The sequence below is a fragment of the Ambystoma mexicanum genome, chromosome 7q (genome assembly GCF_040938575.1).
Source record: "Ambystoma mexicanum isolate Mex_15411 chromosome 7q, UKY_AmexF1_1, whole genome shotgun sequence".
In the NCBI taxonomy this organism is placed as follows: Eukaryota; Metazoa; Chordata; class Amphibia; order Caudata; family Ambystomatidae; genus Ambystoma; species Ambystoma mexicanum.
This window is the reverse complement of record NC_090941.1, coordinates 1048471108-1048491598: the sequence shown is the minus strand read 5'-3', so window position 1 is coordinate 1048491598 and position 20491 is coordinate 1048471108. Positions and strand designations below refer to the sequence as shown.

At 42.2% G+C, this 20491-nt stretch overlaps 1 protein-coding gene across 1 annotated transcript; it reads right to left on the bottom strand.

Moving 5' to 3' along the window:
- Positions 1–1146: 1146 nt before the first annotated feature.
- LOC138528137 (olfactory receptor 51E2-like) lies at positions 1147–14724 on the bottom strand. Its single transcript, XM_069639590.1, has 3 exons — positions 14531–14724; positions 2038–2438; positions 1147–1787 (listed from the first exon to the last, which is right to left on the bottom strand). The coding sequence occupies exons 1-3, from the start codon at positions 14722–14724 to the stop codon at positions 1147–1149; spliced, it is 1236 nt and encodes a 411-aa protein (XP_069495691.1).
- Between the last annotated feature and the right edge of the window lie 5767 nt (positions 14725–20491).

Sequence of the window (20491 nt, the reverse complement as noted above, 5' to 3'; positions counted from 1 at the left end):
GGTCTTCTCTAGAATTCAGCATTGCTCGTTGATAGATACAGCAAGAAATGGCTATCCAAGCAGTCCAAAATTGTGATGTGTGAATAACCATTGAGGTGAAAAACATGTGAGCTCATTTTATTGGCTCCTAGTTCACTGGGCTGGTTAATGATAGAAGACCACATCCAAACCTGAGTTCATACAAAGATCTGAATAATAACACATGGATTGGCATCTAAACATTTGTATAACCTTACTAAGCAATACGCCTCCTCCCGAGTGCTTACATCCAGTGCAAAGGATTTTTGCATGTGGCGAAACATTCCTCCGCTCTCTATGGCAGCAAAGTGAATGACCTTCCAATTTTTATTCAAAATAGCACCTCCCTGCACATTTTGGATTTTAATCTGAAACAGCATTTATCATCTATTTATGTTCCTTGAACTATGAGATTGAAAGGCTGGGGAATCTTATGGGGTTTTCTAAGTGTTTCTATAATTGCCTTGACACTGGTTCTGTGGTGATAATTTTGCATTTATTAAATACTTGTGCTACTACTACTGCATTTAAGAATATGGGATGATTTTCCAGGTTCTGACAGGCGGAGCGCTGGCGTTGACCGAAAGCTACAATTCTGCCACCCACATTTGCCTTGTCTGTCAAAATATTACAGACACCAGTCTATGCATCTACTGATACATTGTAAAAGGCCCCGGTTGTAAGTTATTAAATTCACTATTTTGCAATGTACTATCCAACCATGCAAATAACCTGTGCCAACTAACGTATCTGCTAACCAAACTCTTTGAAAATGATTCCCATCTAGGCTTTCTCTCTATGTGGTGGTACCACCATCATATACTAACTATACAACCTGTTACTCCCTCTCCTACCCATCATGTTTTTCTTATACTATGATGCATTCTAGTTTTGATACTAGTGTATCCCACACTGTGCAGCGAAAAAGCCCTCTGTGTAGGCACGAAAGGTATTTAAGCAACTTTAATTAAAAAAGGGTTTCCTTCAACCACAATAAATAGATGGTACAGCAGTAACCTTCGGCTACCATCACAAAGAGAAACACAATGCTGTATGTGTCATTCTCCTTGCATGCAGACATAGATAATGTTTAATAGTGAAAGAGACCTTCTTGTTTAACCATAGGATTTAAATAGTTTTCAGTTCTGTCATAATATGGCAGATTAAACTCAGCAACTTAACCCGGATCTGTTGTGTTTGTATCCCGTACACTAAAGGATTCACCATGGGAGGAATAAGAATGTAGATGTTGGCTACAAGTATATGTATATAAGGTATGATACTGTGGTTAAACCTTTGTATGAAGACTGTAGTCAAAATCGGAATATAAAACACTGTCATCACACAGATATGGGACATGCATGTGTTTAGTGCCTTCCAACACTCTCCCCAAGTGGAAAGTCTAGAGACAGCCCTCAAAATCATGATGTAGGAGAAGATTATAAATGATATATCCTGAGCCCCGTTCAAGAGAGTGATACTCAAGCCGTAGATGATGTTTACTGTGATGTCCGAGCAGGACAGTTTTGCAACGGACATGTGCTCACAGTAGGTGTGGGCGATGGTGTTATTTTTAGAATAGGATAATCTCTTAACAAGATATGGACATGGGGCAAAATACAGGGCACTTCGGAAAAGGTAGGACAACCCTAGTATGCCTGCTCGTTGATTGCTTAAGATTGATGTGTACCTGAGTGGATTGGTAATTGCAACGTAGCGGTCCAGGGCCATCAAAGCAAGAACTCCAGATTCAAAGGAATTCCATCCCACTGGATATTAAATCTACACCTACTTTCCAACCCTTCAGAACCAAGGTCATTTCCTGGTTAACCAACAAATAACTGTCCTACCACATATGTATGCACTCCGAATGTCCAATTTTATGTATATTGTTTGAATACTATTATCTATGCCCTATCAATACTGTACTATTGTCTTTTACCTGTAACCTGATGTTCAAAGCGCATATATACCCCCGGGTCAAGAGCGCTATATAAATAAATAAACAAACAAACAAACAAACAAAGGAAGAAAAGACGTGAGAAATATACATCTGGTGGAGGCAGGAATTCAGATAAATCTCCCTTGAATCAAACCAAAATATGCCCAATGCTTTTGGCAAAACCGAGTTTACAACAATTAGATCAGCTCCGGCCAGCATGCACAGGAAAATAAGCATTGGACGGTGGAGGCGTTCTTCTGTTTTTATAATGAATAAAATTAGAGTGTTTCCAAAAACTGCAATAATGTACATAATACAAAAAGGGATGGAGATCCAGATGTGTGCGTATTCCAGTCCTGGAATGCCAATCAGGTTAAATGTTGGAATTTGGAAACCAGTATTGTTCATTGCAGACACGTGTTCCAACAAATTCTTACAAGAGGTCATATCTGGCGATATACCAAAGAGCATTCTTTTCCTGCACACAAATCACAAATGATAATCAGATATAATAAGTTTCCAAGTATTTTATCACAATCAATAATGTGGAGTGCCGTAGGACAGTGAACAAAACTGTACATAACACTTTTATTGAAACAATAGAAAAGGGAGGACATTATTGTCAGTATACAATTTCCTAATTTCAGTCACAATATCAATAACCCAAACCCACACCCTGTTTAAAATCCATTCTCTTTTTTGGATCTAACTTTAGTTCTTCCTCTGTCTTTTGTCAGGATTTTATATTTTGTTTATCATTTTATTGACCCCATTAATCCTGTTTTTTCCTATACTTCTTTCCTGGCCTACTCCCCCTAGTTATTCCAATACCTCCCATCTGAGTATGTCTTTCATGCTCATTCTCTTCAATTACAAATTTCCATATACTTTTCCCTTCAAAATTGCATCAGCGGAGGGGCTGTGGCTCTCCAGGGTTGCTTAATCTGATAGTCCATCATCAATGTAGCAATAAACATGAAACACGCGCACATGATTCCACACACACATTCAAACTAGTTTCCCAGCCCCCCATAGCCACTGATTGTGATATTCCTACAGATACTTATATTAATCTCATATATTTCCACTCTAGTTTTTCCCAGATTTTTTAAATAAATAAGCAAAACCAAAACACATATATCCAGCTACTATCATGCCCCGAATATTCAGGGTGTTCTTATATTATTGTTCAGATAATTCTAGTGTGCCTTGCTGGAGGGAAATGCAATCTATATTTCACATCAAACTAATTTGGAAGTTTGCTCTCAGGTAGATTTTTCAGGTTATACCATTAGCACGTTACCCCAAATGTATATGCTTTTGTGCCTGAAAATGTTCCTTCAACAGTATTTCTAATGATCAAAAGTATTGATGTTGTGTACTTGATAACCTACTGTCCAGGAAATGTCACTTAGTGGATGAGTTATATCTGTAATTGCTATATTTTCCATCACATGGATTCATATATGAGAATGCATAAAAAAAGGAAGATTCCAAAATGTCAGATTCCTGTTCTGGGAGAATGCCATCCGCATCCCCACTGGGTTTTGTTGCTCTGGGTATCTTACCTTTTGAGGTGGATCCTTGTTCCCCATTGTAAGGATTTCAGTGAAGCCTCACCCTTTGACTACCAATAATACATTTAGCAAATATATCTGGTGAACTGGTCATCCACATCATCATTTCCTTTGGATGCATCCTTGAGGAACTGGCATTTTGGAGCATTTCTTGTGGCCACTTTTCCTCATTCCTCTTGGCACATCCTTATGAGTGTTTTGCTTTCTCAGGCTGCGTTGTCTCATATACTGTCTCTTTTCTGGTAGTGGGACAAACCCTTACACGTTTTTTGAAGTGCTTACATTCTGCCAACTGGGACTCATCTCATTGCAAAGTAATGCTCCGATAAAGCAGGGGATTGTGTATATAAAGTAGCCCATGATGAACCCTAGCTGCTGCTTGCTGGCTCTACTTTGGGATGCCATGAAAATAAAAATGAATTCAAAATATGTAGCAGCTGTGTTAGGATTTTTTTAAAATAAAAATGATTGGCATCCCAGCTGGGATGAGGACTTTTATGTGCAGAAGAAATCCTTTGTCAAGGCAGACCGATGGATCTGTCTTCATTGAATAATGATGCCTGTATGGCAGAACGATCTTATAATTTTAAAATGCCACAATGCCATCTGATGCTTTGTCCTTCGTCTGCCTGGTGCAGATTTCCTCTACTAATGCACATTAATCGTCTTCCAGTCTTGCCAGCTATGGGATCTTCATTGAAATTAACTAAAGACCAAAGATTCTGTCGAATCTGCAAAGTAAATGTGCTGCCAGAAACGGGGAAACATGCCTTAACAGAATGTAGGGAGCTTGCCTCGACTTACATGTGCAATTTAGGACAATTTATTTACAATTTGGAATCCATACAAAGTGGTGCCTTTTAGAGGTATTGCCTAAATTCAAAGAATAAGGCACTACAAATAGCACTTTCCAGGGTCTTGCTAGACGCTGCTAAGCGATATGTTTGAGATTAAAGTGTTTTCTTAAATAGCAAAAATATATTTTTTTATCAAATTAGTGTATTGATGGAAATATTTTTATAATTGAAGAAATGTGAAATGTTATACGATTATGTGATGAAATATGCAGTAAATATTATTTTATGAAATATGTATTGTATTCTGTATTTCATTCTGTAACTATATATTTTATCTTCTTTTCTTATAATTATGTATGAACTAAATAACGTTAATAAATAAATAAAAAAATAAATAGCAGTTTCAAACTACTCTGCTACCATATACTTTTCTACAAGCAGAGTGCAAAACAGAAGACATGTGCCACACATTTGAAGACAATGAGCAACCACAATGGTCTCATTTGCACTTGTATCTAACAGCAGAAAAGATGAGGTAGAAAATGTTAATAATGTTTGTTATATTTTCCATATCATGTTCTACAACTACTTACGTTTTCTTTTCTTTACAGAAGTACAAAATGTTATATAATCTTTACACAATTATCAGTCAAAGACAACACTGAGACTACAAAAGCAATTACAAGAGCATATGTGTCCTAAATGTTGTACCTTCCAACTCACAACTTCTCACTTGCACTAACCACACACCAACAACAGGACCAGGTAAAGAAGGTCCCAGCAACTGCCCTTTAACTACACCCACTATTCACAGATCCTCAATGTATGATAACAGAACTTCAGTAGATTTTTTTGTTTGAATATGTGCAGCCCCACCAAACAAACCTAAATGTCTATTAGCCTTATCTCAGAGCTTGCTTTACGGTCCACTAGATAACCCTGATTGGACTGTTCACTGGTATCCATGGACTGTGGCCATGGCCACTGTCCACAATCCCAGAACCATGGAATTCAGACATGTTGCAGGCATTTCAACGCATCTCCTAGTAGACATTGACCAACGTGCCAGTCCAAGCCCAGTTCCAACCTTAATCCGATAGCCAATTACTAATGGCTATGTACAGTCTCCTTCTTGTCCAGGGCATGACAATCCACTTGCCATGACCACAAGCCAACATTCACCAGAGCCCAGACTCACTTTTCTATAGTCCTAATTATAACAAAACACACACCAACAACAAAAAACAAAGTAAAATTGTACTCACCTTCACTCTGAATGCACTTTACCCTGTCCTTCATACACAATCCCTGTGTCATGGCTTTAATCCATGTTGCAGACAGCACTGGGCCTCACATAGTAGACTGTGGCTCTTGCCATCGAAGGATGCATGGGTCATTCACCACTGTCCACTTAAGTCATGCTGCAGACCACACCAAGCTTCTCAGAGTACTATTGGCCTTTGCAACAGGTCAGCTCAATGGCTCGCAGCCTTGGCCAGTGTCCATAGTCAGTGGGGTGTGGCCAACAGCCATGTGGAAGACCCACTTAGCATTTCATAGGAGACATTAGACCTTGCAGCAGGCTAGGCGAATGCCAACTTAAACTCCATAGACGGTCCTATGCTCCGAACAATCTGGCCACAGGCCAACTTTGCTTGCCCTTCCCATTCACTGAACAATCTGGGAACAGATCAAGGCAATAAGCCACATGTCTGCCCCCTTAGCACAACTGGGACCAGCGCTCAATTTTACCTATCACTAATTATTATAAATCCCACTGCAACATAAATAACAATCAATGTCAATCACCAGAGGTGTTGCATCTGGCTACCACCACACCTAATTCGGTGATGTGTCGGGACAGAAAGATAGTCTTCATATGCATTCCAATGTCCACAATCAGAAAACTGAAACTGTAGACAAAGTACTGGAAAGAATAATACTTTTGTGTTCGATAAACATATATAAAGTGCACCTCTCCTGGGATTCCTTCATGAAAAACACAAATGTAAATGTGCATTTTTTAAACTAAAATATTTTTGTACTGCAGTGTCCCTGGACATGGATCGAGAACCCAACATAGCGCCCATTTCAAAATATGTGATGCTCCTCATGTGCCTTAGTTGACCAATCAGTACCCTTGTATACTGTCTGTAGACAAGGCATGGCTTCCTCATTGGTTCACAGGCGATGCGAACAACGAATCATGAAGGGAGTCAGTGAACAGGGCGGAGACATCACATATCTTTGACCTATTCTTTTGACATTTTTAAAATCTACTGCGCAACATACATCACATTTGCAAAAGCACAACTTGAAGGTGCCTTCCTTCACCATCACCGTCTTGTGGCCAATGCTGGATTTTACTTTTATGGACTTCATTCATTCACGGTGCGTCACTCTTTCTCAACTCTCATGCTGGACTTCCTTTGCATCTTGTACTCATGGTGGCCCTGAATCATGCTGTTCCCATCTTCATCTTGTATCCTGGCTTGCAACATTATGTGTTACTACTGACTTCTGCAATTGTATTCGCTCTCCACTCTTGCTTCTCCACTCTTTTTGACTGCTTACTCTCTGTTCTCTCCACCTTTCCCTTCTCCCTTTTCCTATCTCCTCCCCTTACTTTCTTCTATGCACTTACTTTATCAGAATTGTCCCTGGACCTAATATGATAGCAACCTTGTCTGTTTCCTCCACCCTCCCATTACTGTTTTTTCCTCCCCACCACCCCTCCAGCACTATCTGAAATGTCGTCAGGCCTAGTATGATAGTCGCTTGTTTTGTTCCTCCCCTCCCTTTCTGCACCCCTCTCCCTCACCTTTTGTTTTTCTCTGGCTCTACCAGAAATGTTGTCAGGCCTAGTACGGTTGTCGCCTGTCTGTTTCCGTTTCCTTCCCACTCTCCCCCTCCCTTCCTTATCTATGTCTTAGCTCTTGCACTATCTGAAATGTCGTCTGGCCGAGTATGATAGTTAATTTCACATCCTTACTGTTCATGGGCTGTAAGAATGTGGTTGTATTTTCCCTTGTTCCCTCCCTTGCCTTGAAGTGCTTTGAAACACATTGTGTATAGGCGCTATATAAATAAACTATCATATCATATCATAACTTTGGGTTGAAGGCTGCTACTCCTTGGGCAAGTTTGTTGCAAATCTATACAGAGGTTCGGACATCGCCGCAAGCACAATGTTGTCCTATTCAAATCTATCCAGATTGTAGAAATGTTGGGACCCTGTATAGCTACTCCCTCCCGGGGAGGTACTGAAACTGCACCATACCTGAAAATCATTCAGAGATTTTGTAAAACAATTTTAGATCTAGATTTCAAGCAGATTCGTCAAATGATAAGCAAACCAATAAGTGCACATATCTTATTGGAAAGACATCTTAACCCTAACTACAGGTTCAGTCACCAACCGTATAATATATATATATATATATATATATATATATATATATATATATATATATATTTATTTATTTTTAGCTGTTTTATAGGCTTGTGTGGGTGTGAGATTTGATATGTGACAATGGTGACCCTTTCTTAACACATGGTGACATCAACATCCCCTTTATTGATTGTTCTCTTGCTTTCTGGATTCAGCAGGAATGAGGCTCAACCATGTAAAGACTGCACTGAGAAAGTCTGAGTATAAATTTGAGATCAATAGGACTCAGCAGGAATGAGGCTAAAATCAATATTAACTGAACTCAGAAGGAAAGAGGGTGAATTAGGAATCAACAGGACTTAACAAGGAAAGGCTGAATCACCCACTTTTCTTATTCAGAAGGTATTTATCTTGAGCAGGGATTTTTGGAAGAACTGCAGGCCAATTTGCAGCCACATCGGACTTGCAGAGAAAAGAAGGCGAAGAATTCTGGGAATAGATTGTGTGGCACAGTACTGGACATGTGAGGCTCAAGGGGGATGATGAATCTATTGGACGTGACAAGAATGTGGCTCAATGGAAATTACACTGTAGATCTATGAGCTAAAATGTACTCATGCATCTCATTTCAGTTTCACACTGTTTTAGCACAGCAGTAGTTGAGAACACATTGCAGCACACATCCAAATTGTTTTTGTAAATACCTTATTTAGGGCTAAATCACAGAGTGGCTATTTCCGTTTTGTTGAATCTTCAATTAACAGACAGTTTTGAGCATTTAAAAAATGAATGTGTGCAGCTTTGTTCCCAGAGAGAGGGAAGAAGGGAGAGGTCAGAAGGTTTCCAGCCACTTACCTGTCAATGACACTAACTAATGCAGTCAGGCAAATCACTGTCATATATGTTTGATCTTCAGAAAAATATTTCAGTTTGTCTTTAAAAGTGCTTAGACCTAACAGAAACTCCTAGTAATATTGTACGGAAATAGAAAATAGGACATTACTCTTGAAAACCATGAAGAATAAGACAGTTTGATGCAGGGTCACATATATGCTGAGTATATCTCTCTGATGCAGCCATCACAGACTATGTTTAATTGGATTAAAAAGGTATTGTTCATCTGCTGTCCATTTTTCACCCGGATCCTGCTGTATTGTGACGAAGAGAGTCTCCGTCCTGTGATCATGCAGTGAATCTGTGAATGTGAGATGTATTTATGAACGGTCCTTTGGGGCTCTGGAAAGTTAATTTACGCATGTAATTGCACTGTACGTCTCTGAAGAAATTGATTTTTCGAAAGCCGCTGCTCCTTTGTAAATATTACTGTTCAGGAATCTCCAAGGAAATGTTGTGACTTCTTGGACATCTGGGGCTGAATCATGTGATAGTTTCTTTGGCATTTTCTATTATTTGATACTGGCTTTTGAATTGGAGCAGATGCAAACTTTGAAACATATCATCTACCATTGCTCTTTTGTCGTATACATATACTTTGAGGAGATATGTTGACACATACAAGAGTCTAATTATGCCATCAGTTGGTCACATGTGGCAGAGAATGTCAGAGGCATGTCTGCTGACCTAGCCCTTGCCCTGACTTAAGGGCTGTGGCCTAGTTAAGGTGCCATAGCTTCCAAAAACTGCTGAATCTAAGGGGTGTGTTGCATTAAATCAGCATCTTAATGTCACTACAATTAAAGTTTGTTCACCTATTTTATTGCATTGAACCTATTCAACTTAACTGTCCTTTCACTATATCTGATAACGTAACTGTGTTATCAATATGTATTCTTCAGATACACAACATTGGGTTTATCAAGTATTTCATTGTTTTTTGTACACTAGTACACTAGATAATAACAGATTGCTACTGGTGTACTGGGCGGAGTGATGTGGGCAGTGAGAGCTCTGATGATTGAGGAAGAGTTAGTGTCGCCTACAAATGGTCATTCAGCTCAATCTGCTATTTACAACAATAGTTTTTAAAATGATTATGAACATCTTTAAAACAATACGAGAAGAGACAAAATTCAAATACATTGAGCTATAACTCCTGCTCTATAATTATAAAAAATAAATTAAACTCTGGCAAGGCACAGGTCTGACACCAAATGAACAACATACAAAATAAAATACATATTTTGGTACTGACGTAGAACAAGAAAACACAACTATTTCAGAAATCGTTGACCAACAGTTTATAAACAGTACCTTTCTTTGCAACACAAATAAAAAACAAATGGCAGTTTCAAAATACCTAGACATGTGCCACAAAATTGAAGACAATTAGCACAATTGAGCTTGTATCTAACAGTTGATAATAAATACAACATAACAGACCCCTTATTATCATACACATATTGTAGTTATATACTCGATGACAACCAAATGCCACTTTGAGCTATCAATAATAATTTCAGAATGTTCCCACTTCCAAATGCTCTCCAACAACTACATGAATTGTTGGAAATCCACTTCACATATTTTCCCATGACCCAATGATTAGAAATATGTTAATACAGCAGCAGTGCACTATACATAAATGTTGAGCAAACCATGGCACATACAATGTACAGTTTTTGTAGTAAAAGAAAGTTAGTAACGTTTGTTATATTTTCCATATCATGTTCTACTTAAGCAATGGGGGGCATTACCACTTCAGGTAATGCCCCGGGGCCCATAGGGATCAGTCTCCAATATGTGTCATCTACAGCCTAGGGAAAACATCCTCATTTCTTAATTATTTGTAGGTGTACATTATTTCTAGGGGAAAGAGCTGGCCCCTTTTTGAAATGTTAGTGTTAATTTGATAACATGTATTTCTATCCAGAATATATGTACAGTTAACATTGTCCCGATTTATAAAAAAGGAAACAGGGCTGATCCAGCAAACTTTCGCCCCATAGCCCTTTTGGATCCAATAGGCAAACTTTTTGGTTCCCTTCTCTTGCAACACTTCACCAGGTGGGCAAACAACGCCCCTTGTCAAGACAACCTTCAAACCGGCTTCAAGAAGAACTTAGGCACGAACGCCAATATCCTAATATTGAATACACTGAAAAATAAGATCCTGGAAGGCAAACCCAACCTATACATCACTTTTGTTGACCTAACCCAGGCGTTCGACAAAGTGGATCGTGCAAGACTATGGCAGAAACTAACTCAATGGGAATGCCCTCCCGAGCTCCTGAATCCAATCGAGGCTCTATACTCCAATACGTCAATGAGAGTCTGGTTAAACCAACAAGGGACCCTATCTGGGGTGATAAAAACAGCCAGAGGGGTAAAACAAGGCTGCCCGCTGGCACCTGCCCTATTTTGGACCTACCTAGGTGATTTTCAAGACTCAGAAAAACTAATCCATTCATTTCCACCTAAGTTAGGAGGTGCTCAGATCAGTCGCCTGCTGTACGCAGACAATCTGATCCTATTGGATCACACCCCAATAGGTCTCCAACGACAACTGAATAACCTGCAAAGATACATGGCCGAAAACAACTTGGAGATCAACGAGTCAAAAAAAAAACGATGGTGCTCCAAAAAACATCTAAATCGAAGGAAAAGATTCGCCTCCACTTGGGTCCGACCCAAATCGAAATCGTGACTAACTTTAAATACCTGGGTGTCACGTTAGACAGCTCCTTAAAAGAAAAAGCTATGCAAGAAGTTCTCATCGCGAAAGCTAAGAAGCTATACATACAGGGGAAGGCTATAGACATCAAATTTGGACGTTATTCGCTAATCCCAGTGAGAGACTTTTATAAAAAAAGGTAATACCATCGCTAACCTACGGGACGGACGCTATGCCAAACCTCACACCAGAGCTTTGGCCTAAATTGGAAGCCTCTTTTTGGAGAAGAATTCTTGGCCTCCCAAAATCGACCCCGATCGCCTCGATCAGGAGAGAACTAGGCCTTCTATCTTTGGGAACCACAGTAGCGTTAAACACTATCCTATTATATAGGAAATGTATCATTCCAGAATCCCCGTATGCCTACCGTCTGATAAATCAAGAACTGGAATTGAAATCATGCAAAACACTCCAGAACTGGGAATCCAAGATGCTCAACCTTTTATACTCAGTGGATAGCTGCAAGGATGAACAGATAACCAATCCAGTCAAAATCTCTAAAAAAATCAAAGAGTGGGATTGGATAAAAACCCTAGAAACAGAAAATAAATACAAATTGACCAGCCACCTCCCACCATTCTTTAAAAAAACTGGACACTTTGCAAACATACCTCAAACTTTTCCCAAGTAGATCAGCTCGACTCTACTTTTTGAAAATTCGACTGAACCTCATGAGAACAAACAACATTTTGGCTATTAGAGGCTTAACACCAACAAACACATGCCGCTGTTGCAAATCCTCCACAGAAAGAGAAACAATCCGCCACCTCCTCCTGAACTGCCCAGAGACACGCGACATCCGCTTCACCTACTTGAAGAACAACATCTCTGACTTTTCTTCACTAGACGAGGAAAATTGCTGGAATAAGCTGATCGCTGGCGACAAACCAGGCTGGGCCCTGGCGACTGTAAACATTATGCAATATATCATCAACGTGAAGCTTCCACTCTACATTCCGAATACTCTCCCCATCACGACCAACTAATCTAAAAGGAACTCATGAGATACACATAACCTGATCCTTCACGTCCCCGACGGAAGAAAACTCGTTAATCTGCTATCTTCCTTGTTTGGCCTTCGGACTAGAAGAAAAATTCAATTCAATCCACTGCTTTGTTAAAAAATCCGAAGTGATTAAATAAACAAAAAAAATATGTACAGTTAAATATATTTATTAAATTAGGGAGGGAAAACTATTTGACAACAAACATTTTTAAACATATTTTCACATTTACATTTTGTTGAGGTATTTTTCATTTTTTCCAAACTGCCTAATCTATCCACTCGAACCATGGAAAAACATGGAAACCTTTTTATAATTTGAGGTAAATACATATTGGTGTAGACAATATTTTGCAGGGGCTGCCATATCTAGCACCAGTGTTGTGGACAAGCAGTGGGTAGCATCTTTCATGGATGCTGACATTGCAGCCTGGCCACCAGTGGTGAGATGTTTTTCGTCCACCAGGCTTACTTCTGTCAGAACAGATGACATAGTCTCTTTCTTTCTTTGCAGTCAAAATGGCAAAACCATGTTCATTTGGTGATAGGGCGAGCAGTGGAGTTTCTGCTGCGGGTTCAGAGGACGTTCCCTCCTGGGACAAGCAGAGAGCCTCTATGATATTTACTACAAAGCTGCGCCGGGTTAGGAGTTTGCTGTGTTCTGTATTAATTTTATAAAGCTCATAGACGTTCATTATGGCAACGTCTATGAGGTTACGCCATATCTTGGACCAATACGGTCTCTGCAGCAAACTCACATTTTTCTGTTGCTTACATCAACCTCACTCATGACTTTGTTATAGTCAAGAATACGTTGGGTCTGAATGGCCATATCTGGTATGCATGGGTGTATCACTTGCCAGACTGGCAGTGGACAGCAACAGCACAGGCTTGCAAATGTTTTTTTTTCTCGCTATAGGCACATGCCAAAAACCCACCTTTTTTCTAATATTTTGATCCTCCTGGCTGTAACTTGGCCCTGGTTATCTCAGGTGGCTTTCCCTTTGTTTAACCTCACAGTGCCTGTTGGGAGGGTTGTTGTCAATAAGAGATCCTCAGCAAGGCCGATACTGGTGTAATAATATTTGCGCTGAAAATCCCCCATTGGTTGCAATGGACCCAATGAGGAATGAGGATTTACCATTAACGCCTAACCGGTGATCCGGCGGTAATACCGTCAAACTGGTTGGCGCTAACCCTATTAGTGTTTGGCGCCATTACAGCCGGGATATCGCCCAACTCGTGATGAGCCCCTAAGTAAGTCACAAGACTTTAAGAGGCTAATTACCTTGTAAAATATAAATCCTTTTTCAAACCCTGTTGTTTTATCCCTGCCTGCATACAGGTCAATGGGCAAAATTTTGCTTTTGTTGCTGTCACAGACCTGAAATGTTTTAATCCCGAACCTGTCATGTCTTTTGTTGGGCATGTACTGTATATGCTTCATGCAAATCATGGACCCATCAATGGAGAGCACCTGCTGCAGAGGTGTAGACAGGGTAGGACCTGAGCGAGCCAGGTCCACCCAATATCTGCTGAGTGGGCATTTACAGATGTTAATGTCAATGAGGTGGGCCCAAATACATTAGCTTCAGGCCCCAATAGTTAGACAATCCTGGCTATGCATGTGACCTGCCGTGGCACATAGTATTTTCTGAATCCACGATTCAGGGAGTCCAATATTGGACGTGGATCACACCCTCCCGTGCCATTGCAGTGGCATTGTCTTTTAGGTGGATCATGCATGTGGCAATGAGATATTGCCACAATGGAATGACTTGGCCACAGAAAGGTGTAGCCTGAGAAGGGTGTGTAAGATCCCAGTACATTTTTCCTGCAAATAGGCCCCATATTCATAGAAAGGCCACTCCATTTCTTTTAGAAGGGCCACAGTCAGCCCTCCATTCATCCACTGGCACAGCCATGAATGAGGGTGAATTTGGATCCACTCTGCATTTGCTGCTAATAGATCCCTTGCGTATTTGTTTGTCTCCCTCACTATGTGGATTACCAGGTTCATTGGGAGGAACAAGTTAGAATATTCAATAGGAGGGGAATTTCTGGTTGGAAGACAGCGACCCCCTGTGTACCTGACACTGAATTCCACCCCTTTGCTGTATGGATCTGCACAAGGCAAAGCCTCATCCCAATAGGCCTCACAAACATCTTACCGTGACACTCCTTCTTCCACAGAGTCATCATTGCATTCATCCTCAGAGAAACTAACCTCTCCACTGCTTGTCTCTGGCAACCCCTCAAGCTCACCCTCAATATCAGTCTCCCCGTCAGAGCTAATGTCTGGTGCCTCAGCCATCAGCTCAAATAAAGTATCCTGATTGGCAATTCTACATTTTTTGGCCACCATTTCTATCCCCTAAAATATCCAGTCAAAGTTTTTTCTGAAATGAGTGATCCTTTTCACAATCTTTTACCCTGTTGGGTAAAAGGTCTAATGACAGGATGTAGACAAAGAAACACCAGCCAATAAAAAACAAAACAAAAGCAACACACAGAGATGGTATCCTGGGCCCTAGAAAGACTCTGGAAGAGTTGAAAAAAATAACATCTCCTTCCCAGTAAAGCTACATGAAGAAGAATGTACTAAAACACTATCACCTAATCACCCAAATGTCCAAATTCACCTTTGAAATCAATCTCCTTGACAAAGAATTGGTTTCAAACGAGCAGAAAAAAAACACAACCTCTCTCCTTCACACACAAAGCCCTCAAAGAGATTCCAGTCAGTCAGAGGCTAAATGTACAATTGTTTCCCTTTCATTGCTGCAAGGTTGAACTTTATTAGCAAAGGTCACTGACAGTGGACATGTCTGGGCACTGTAACACCCCCTGCTGCCGGGCCAAGTCACATATCAAACAATTGCAATAAATTCGAACCCCTTTGAAGAGCTTTTCTGAGAAAACTTGACATTTTGGATATTGTGGTGAAATGAAGGGACTCTGGTTATTTTAATGACGAATATCTTTCCTTCCTTAGAGAAGAGTTAAGAGATGAATGGGTTGTGTGTGACTGTCTTGTCAGGAAATGTTTTTGCAGCCTTTTTCATGAACAATCCGTACATTCTATTAATGTAAATTCTATGGTAAAATGACAATTTAACCTCACCAAAAAACTCTTCTGGACCAAAGAATAATTAAAAATCACCTGCCACAAACTTCGGAAAAAAAGCCTCCATCTGCCCACACAGAGAGCCATGTCAGAAGGCCTGCTGACAGAAAGCAGGTAAATGTACCAATTTCAGCTTTCCATTGCTGCAAGCTCAGCCCCGTTTGCAAGCAGCAGACAGTGCACAGAAATAAGAGTACAGGCATAATAATGATCATTTACATTGCATGCTTTTCAAATGGAGAAATTGTAGATGCTGTTAGCAATCATGAATGCCAGTAAAAACATGAATGTAATGCATGTCCTTTTCTTTTCAAACAGACAAAGCCTTCTTGGAAATGCTCTAGTGCAATCAAAGGACGGCATGAGAAAGCAAGGGCACCAGGGGAGTGAACGCTTTCATACTGCAGATCTTGTGTGCTGCAAAGCCCTTCCACCATGACACGCATTGATTATAGTGAGGTATCATGGGTTTTGTAGTGGGATATGCAAGATAAGCAGGATCTGGAGATCCACATGTTGCAGACCCCTGCTGTGGGCTTAGTTACCTCCTAATGTTTATCACATTTCATACTTTTAAATGCATTCATTTTTGGTCACAAGCACCACAAACAATAATTGTAAGAGAGGCCTGGCCAATCATAGCCACAGCTGCATCACTGATCCAGGAAAATGACCTTTACTATGGAGGTCAATAGCACTTCTCTATCTTCAACAGGAAAAGCGGTTTATGGCATACGTCTCTGTCCAGCACCGAGACCAAACATGTTGGGAGGATCATTATGCAAATTTTGCACAGAGAGCATTTAAAACAAGAGTCTTTCTGAGATGGAAGGAGGAAACAAAAGTGCTGGGGATACTATTGCAACACTGAAAAATGTACACTTCAGACCCCTGATCAAGAGCCTTAGAGTTCAATCTCAGTTAATCATGCCCCATGAATAAAAGATATGCACATTTTATTCACCATATATGTATTAATTCAACTATAAAAAAAACAGAGCAGTAGAGAAGCAAGACCAATAGTATTGCAACATGTCAGTCCCCTCAAATTAGCACAGTTGAAAGTCTCCTGAAGAGGGTAACTTTCCTCCCGAGAGCGCAGCGTCCGTGATAAGATATCACACATGGCAACCAGGCCGCTCAGGTGAAAAGGGGTGAGGAGGCGGGAGGAGCCGGAAGGCACATCGCTCACCCCCATGCTGCAAAGGAAACGCACAAAGAATTGGTCGTCATCCACAATACGACGTAGAATAGAGGCAATAAACATCTCCCCACAAACATTATCAATAGAAGATCTCAATGTCCACACAATACAAGGGAAATAACGAAATTCAAAACCAGGTTACCAGAGGCAGGAAGGAATATCCGAAAGCAGAAGACAGGTGAAGCAAAGGCACAAAGAAACAGGAGTTCAGTGGAGTTTGCCAAGGCCAGCAAGGATTATCCAAAAGCAGGTCCTTGATGGAAGCTAGGTAATGAAGCAAGGTAAACAAAAAGGCTTGTCAACATTAGAAAGGAATGAACCAAGAGCTGGTCTTAGAATAAAGGTGGGTTAGGGAGCCAGGAGGTATTTTAGTGCAATACTTACCTGTGGTTTAAAATGATGCAAGTTTGTCTAAATTGTATTATTTAGAGGGATCTGTGTGTGCTCAACTGAACCATTCACCAGTCGCACACCCTCCCAAGTCTAAGCCTTGCTGTTCAGTAGCACTACCCTGTTAAGAGTTTGGCAAGACATTAGTGATGAGGAGGCCTCTCAAGATCTGTCCATAGGGCTAATTTTGATATTCCATCTTAACACACATCATACCTTTCGTTTGAGAATCTACTTGCCCACACCGTAAATGACAGCGTGAAAATCAAACACACCAATAAATAGGGGCTACCAGTAGTTCACAGAAATATTTAGAAATGCATTTATTTAAAAATAGCAGAGCCCTACTATAGTGATCTTTTAATGTGTAGTGCACCCCTGGTCTGTTGTGTTGGACGTAGAGGAGACAATGCCTGGGTCTACCTGTAAGAGAAATACAGCTGCCGAGAGTTTGCCATCGACCAACTGCGCAGGGGAGCGCAAGGAGGGAGGAGGGTCTGACTGCCCCGTCAGGCACTCCGATGGGTGGGTAGGATAGACGCAAAATGCATGGGGCCTAATCTAGTGGCGAGCCCTGGTCTACGGTGTTGGACGTAGAGGAGACGATGCATGGGTCTACCTGCAAGAGAAATACGGCTGCTGAGATTTTGCCATCAACCAACTGCCCAGGGGAGCGCAACGTGGGAGGAGGGTCTGACTGCCCCGTCAGGCACTCCGATGGGTGAGTAGGATAGATGCAAAATGCATGGGGCCTAATCTAGTGGCGAGCCCTGGTCTACCGTGTTGGACATAGAGGAGACGATGCATGGGTCTGCCTACAAAAGAAAGATGGCTGCAGAGATTTTACTGTCAACCAGCTGCCCAGGGGTGTGAAAGGGGGATAGGAACTCACTACCCTATCATGTGCTCCAATTGGTGGGTTGGATAGACGCTAACAGCATGTGGCCCAATTTAGTGGCGAGCCCTGTTCTGCAGTGTTGGACGTAGAGGAGACGATGCTGCCCCCGATCCACCTGCACGATTAACACAGCTGTAGAGATTTTGCCATCAACCAGCTACCCAGGGGAGCGCAATGGGGAGAACTCACTACCCTGGCAGGCACTCCGATGGGCGGCTGGATAGATGCAAACGGCATTGGCCTAATCTTGTGGCGAGCCCTGGTCTGCGGTGTTTGATGTAGAGGAGACAATGCTGGGTCCACCTACAAAAGAAAGAGGGCTGCAGAGATTTTGCCGTCAACCAGTTGCCCAGGGGAGCGCAAAGAGCAGAGGGACTCACTGCCTCGTCAGGCGCTCCGATGGGTGGGCTGGATAGATGCAAACTACATGGGGCTTAATCTAGTGGCGAGCCCTGGTCTACGGTGTGACATAGAGGAGACGTTGCTCGGGTCCACCTGCACAAGAAAGGTGGCCGCAGATATTTTGACATCAGCTAGCTGCCCAGGGGAGCACAATTGGGAGAACTCACCTGCCCAGTCAAGCGCTCGGATGGGCAGCTGGATAGACGCCTATTGCATGGGCCTTATCTAGTGGCGATCCCTGGTCCGTGGTGTTGGATGTAGAAAAGACAAAGCTTGGTCCACCTGTAAGAGAAAGACGGTTGCAGAGATTTTGCCCTCAACCAGCAGCCTAATCTAGTGGCGAGCCCTGGCCTACGGTGTTGGACGTAGATGAGACGATGCATGGGTCTACCTGCAAGAGAAATACGGCTGCCGAGATTTTGCCATCGACCAACTGCCCAGGGGAGCGCAAGGAGGGGGGAGGGACTCACTGCCTCATCAGGCACTCCGATGGGCGGGTTGGATAGACACAAACTGCATGGGGTCTAATTCAGTGGCAATCCCTGGTCTGTGGTGTTGGACGTAGAGGAGAAGATGCTGCCCGAGTCCACCTGCAAGATTAGGACAGCTGCAGAGATTGTGCCATCAACCAGCTGCCCAGGGAAGCGCAAGGGGGAGGACTCAATGTCCCGTCAGATGCTCTAATGGGTGGCTGGATAGATGCAAACTGCAAAGGCCTAATCTAGTGGCGAGCCCTGGTCTGCGGTGGACATATAGGAGACGATGACCGGGTTCTCCTACAAAAGAAAGACAGCTGCAGAGATGTTGCAGTCAACCAGCTGACATGGGGAGCGCAAGGGGTTGGGCGGACTCATTGCCACGTCAGGCCCTCTGAGGGGCAGGCTGGATAGACGTAAACTACATGGGGCCTGATCTAGTGGGGAGCCCTGGTATACGGTGTTGACGTAGAGGAGACGATGCCGGGGTTCACCTGCAAAAGAAAGGCGGCTGCAGAGATTTTACCATCAACTAGCTACCCAGGGGAGCACAAGGGAGAGGGAATCTCTACCCTGTCAGGCACTTCGATGGGTGGCTGGATGGACGCAAACTGCATGGGCCTAATCTAGTGGTGAGTCCTGGTCTGTGGTGTTGGATGTAGAGAAGACGAAGCCAGACGAAGTGAAAGACAGCTGCAGAGATTTTGCCGTCAACCAGCTGCCCAGGGGTGCACAAGGGGGGGGACACACTGCCCGTCAGACGCTCCGACGGGTGGGTTGGATAGACGCAAACTGCATGGGCCAAATCTACTGGCCTCCTGGTCTATATTATAATTTTGCAGGGAGGAGACAAACCTGAGAAAAGTATTTACATTCATAGAGCAATCAGAGTGCAGTTAATAAACTTGGATACCTAGTAAGTATACCATGCTGCTTTGAAAGTCACCACATGGTGCCATCAGCGTAGATATTCCCATCTAGTCACTGACTTACCTGGGAGTTGATTTCAGTGATCTTCAACACTTGCCTGCACATTGATTTGGTAGTGTGTGTAGGCATCCGCAGCCACCGTTCTCTGTGAAATAATTCCAAAAACAGAGAGAAAAGAATTTAGGCATACATAAGAGGGCCCAATCCCTCCCCCTGCCAACTACAGCTGATTTCAGTTGTATGATATCCATATATGAGCAGGCTAACAGTTCAACCTATTACAAAGACACACCAGCAGGGGTCCTCACTATTCCCAAACCCTCTCTTCTCCCCAACCGACCCACCTTCAACTCTCCAATTACCTTGCACTACACACAGCTACAGACTGCCTATCACTTGGTGATATTATGCATTCCAGTACCCAATTAAACTTGGAAGACCTAACTTGTATGAAAAGTGTATATCCCGATTGCCCTCACACACTCACATACCTCAGACATCAAAACAACTTTACCTGACAAGATATTCACAATCTAACTACCTAACAATTTGAGACCCATCCAGTAATGAGAGTGGGTGTGGGTGGCGGGAGAAGAGTGCCCTTGATACAGGATAGAAAGCAACGGCCATCTTAAGGTATTTCAGGACCTGAGCACATTCCCCCTCCTTAACAATGCAACACAAATAGAAATCTCTGGTCCCCTC